The 1,885-nt window shown below is 50.3% G+C and overlaps 1 protein-coding gene across 1 annotated transcript; it reads right to left on the bottom strand.

The window, feature by feature from the left end:
- Positions 1-353: 353 nt before the first annotated feature.
- On the bottom strand, positions 354-1,577 carry LOC129766947 (uncharacterized). Its single transcript, XM_055767544.1, has one exon. The coding sequence runs from the start codon at positions 1,575-1,577 to the stop codon at positions 354-356; it is 1,224 nt and encodes a 407-aa protein (XP_055623519.1).
- Positions 1,578-1,885: the final 308 nt, after the last annotated feature.

The following is a 1,885-nucleotide window of genomic DNA, read 5'->3' on the forward strand; positions in this document are numbered from 1 at the left end:
GCAGAATGCGTAACGAGAGCGTACTGCGGGTTTCCAGAAGAGCCATGGACGTTGGAATTGCTCGAAGTAGAGGGAGACTGTTGCTGGACGGCGACCGTGGTGACGGACTTCGTGATTTGCGGAATGGAAGCGATCTGAGGTTGCGGAGGAGAAGAGTGTTGTTGCTGGAGTGCCACGCAGCAGCTGGTATTGGAGGACTGACTGCCAGAACCGATACCTGAATCGGCGGAATCCAGATGCAGAAGAGTATGGTGCTTCTTGGAGCACACACGACATCTCTGGCCAGAACAGGTCCTCGCGTAGTGAGAATTCGAGCGCATGCAGTTCATACACAGCCGGTTTTGCCGCACAAGCTACGATCGTTGAGTGACGTTCATCGTGCGGAACTCGGGACACTGGTACAAGTAGTGCGCTTGACCGCACTTGGCGCATGGCTTCGACGACTGGATGACGGTGGCTGCAGCTGAACTGGATGTTTCGGGTTGTGCTGCTACAGGAAACGAAGCGAACTTGGAAGGTGGAGGTTGAGGGCGAGGCGGCTTGAAGCATGGAGCAGAGTGGGAGACGATGGGAGAGACGGCTTGCAACACTCGAGCGTAATTCTGGAGGTAATTGACCATGGAAATGTACGATGGAATTGCTGATGACTCCTCGTTAACATGGTCGACATCTCGGGCGGTACCTCCTAGAACAGCGGCGATGTTATCGGCGTCGAGTTTTGCACAGTGATTCTCCCATTCTCGTAGCGTACTCGGATCAAGGCGGACAGACAGCAGATACACCAGAAGAGAACTCCATCGATCGGCTGGTTCTCCCAAACTCTTGAGAACGGAAATTTGCTGCTCGAAACGGTCCACCAAAGCCAGAAGTTCCTCAACGCTCTCCTTGCACATCGCTGGGGTATCGAAGATTGATCTGATGTGACATTTGATCAGCTGTCGTTTGTTCTCAAACCGCAGACGCAACGATCGCCAGGTGTTCTTATATCCCTGCTCGCTGATTCTTATCGGGTCGAGGATTCGCGCTGCTTCTCCCTGCACTAGACCCTTCAAGTAGTGCATCTTCTCGACCGCGCTGATATCGTCGCGAGAACCAACCGCTGACTCAAACGTATCTCGGAAAACACACCAGTCCTCTAATCTCCCGCTGAACTTCGGCAAAATTATCTCCGGAAGTCGTATGTTGAGTGGTCTTACCGAAGACTGGGGATTCACGGACGCTGAACCACTGGATTTACTCAATTTGTTCATATAAAACGCCCGCAGCGCATAATATCTGGTGTCAAAATCGATACGCTCACCTTTTAAGTCGACGGGCTCCTCTTCGGTGGAGAAACTCTCCAGTTTCGCAATGATCCGATGATAATCGTTGTACAATTGCTCTAACTTCTCTGCCCACGCTCCTACCTGACCTTGTATCTTCTCCGTTTTATCGAACTCCTTCACGTAATATTCCAGCAACCCCAAGGAATCGACGATGTTGTCCTTGGTACGCTCCAGCTCACTTATTGCATTCCCACTTTCTTCCGCTTCGGTGGCTACGGCCAACTTTTTTTTCGCACTATTTCTCTCCGCCATTTTCCTTTCTTTCGGTAGTGTCACTCCCGGTTCGCGCACTAATTCAACCTCCAAGAATCACTTCTCCACAATCGAAATTTTTCGATTTATTTTTGTGAAAACTTTTGCCAGAAATATTTTCTTCACTTTAATCGTCTATCGGGCACACCGTCTTCGCTGTAGATCGACCAAAACAAACAGCGAACAAAACAGCCGACGCTGTGAATGATTCTGTCGCTTGTACTCACTGTGGCGATATATTTTTTCTCGATGGCGGATTCTTGGAGGGAACACTTTCACGATGGCGAATTATCACTCGGGGACACTAC

This window comes from Toxorhynchites rutilus, chromosome 2 (genome assembly GCF_029784135.1).
Source record: "Toxorhynchites rutilus septentrionalis strain SRP chromosome 2, ASM2978413v1, whole genome shotgun sequence".
Lineage (NCBI taxonomy): Eukaryota > Metazoa > Arthropoda > Insecta > Diptera > Culicidae > Toxorhynchites > Toxorhynchites rutilus.

Bases quoted from the DNA above. Each gene is read 5' to 3' on its own strand.
- LOC129766947 (XM_055767544.1), bottom strand. From the start codon at position 1,577: ATGGCGGAGAGAAATAGTGCGAAAAAAAAGTTGGCCGTAGCCACCGAA.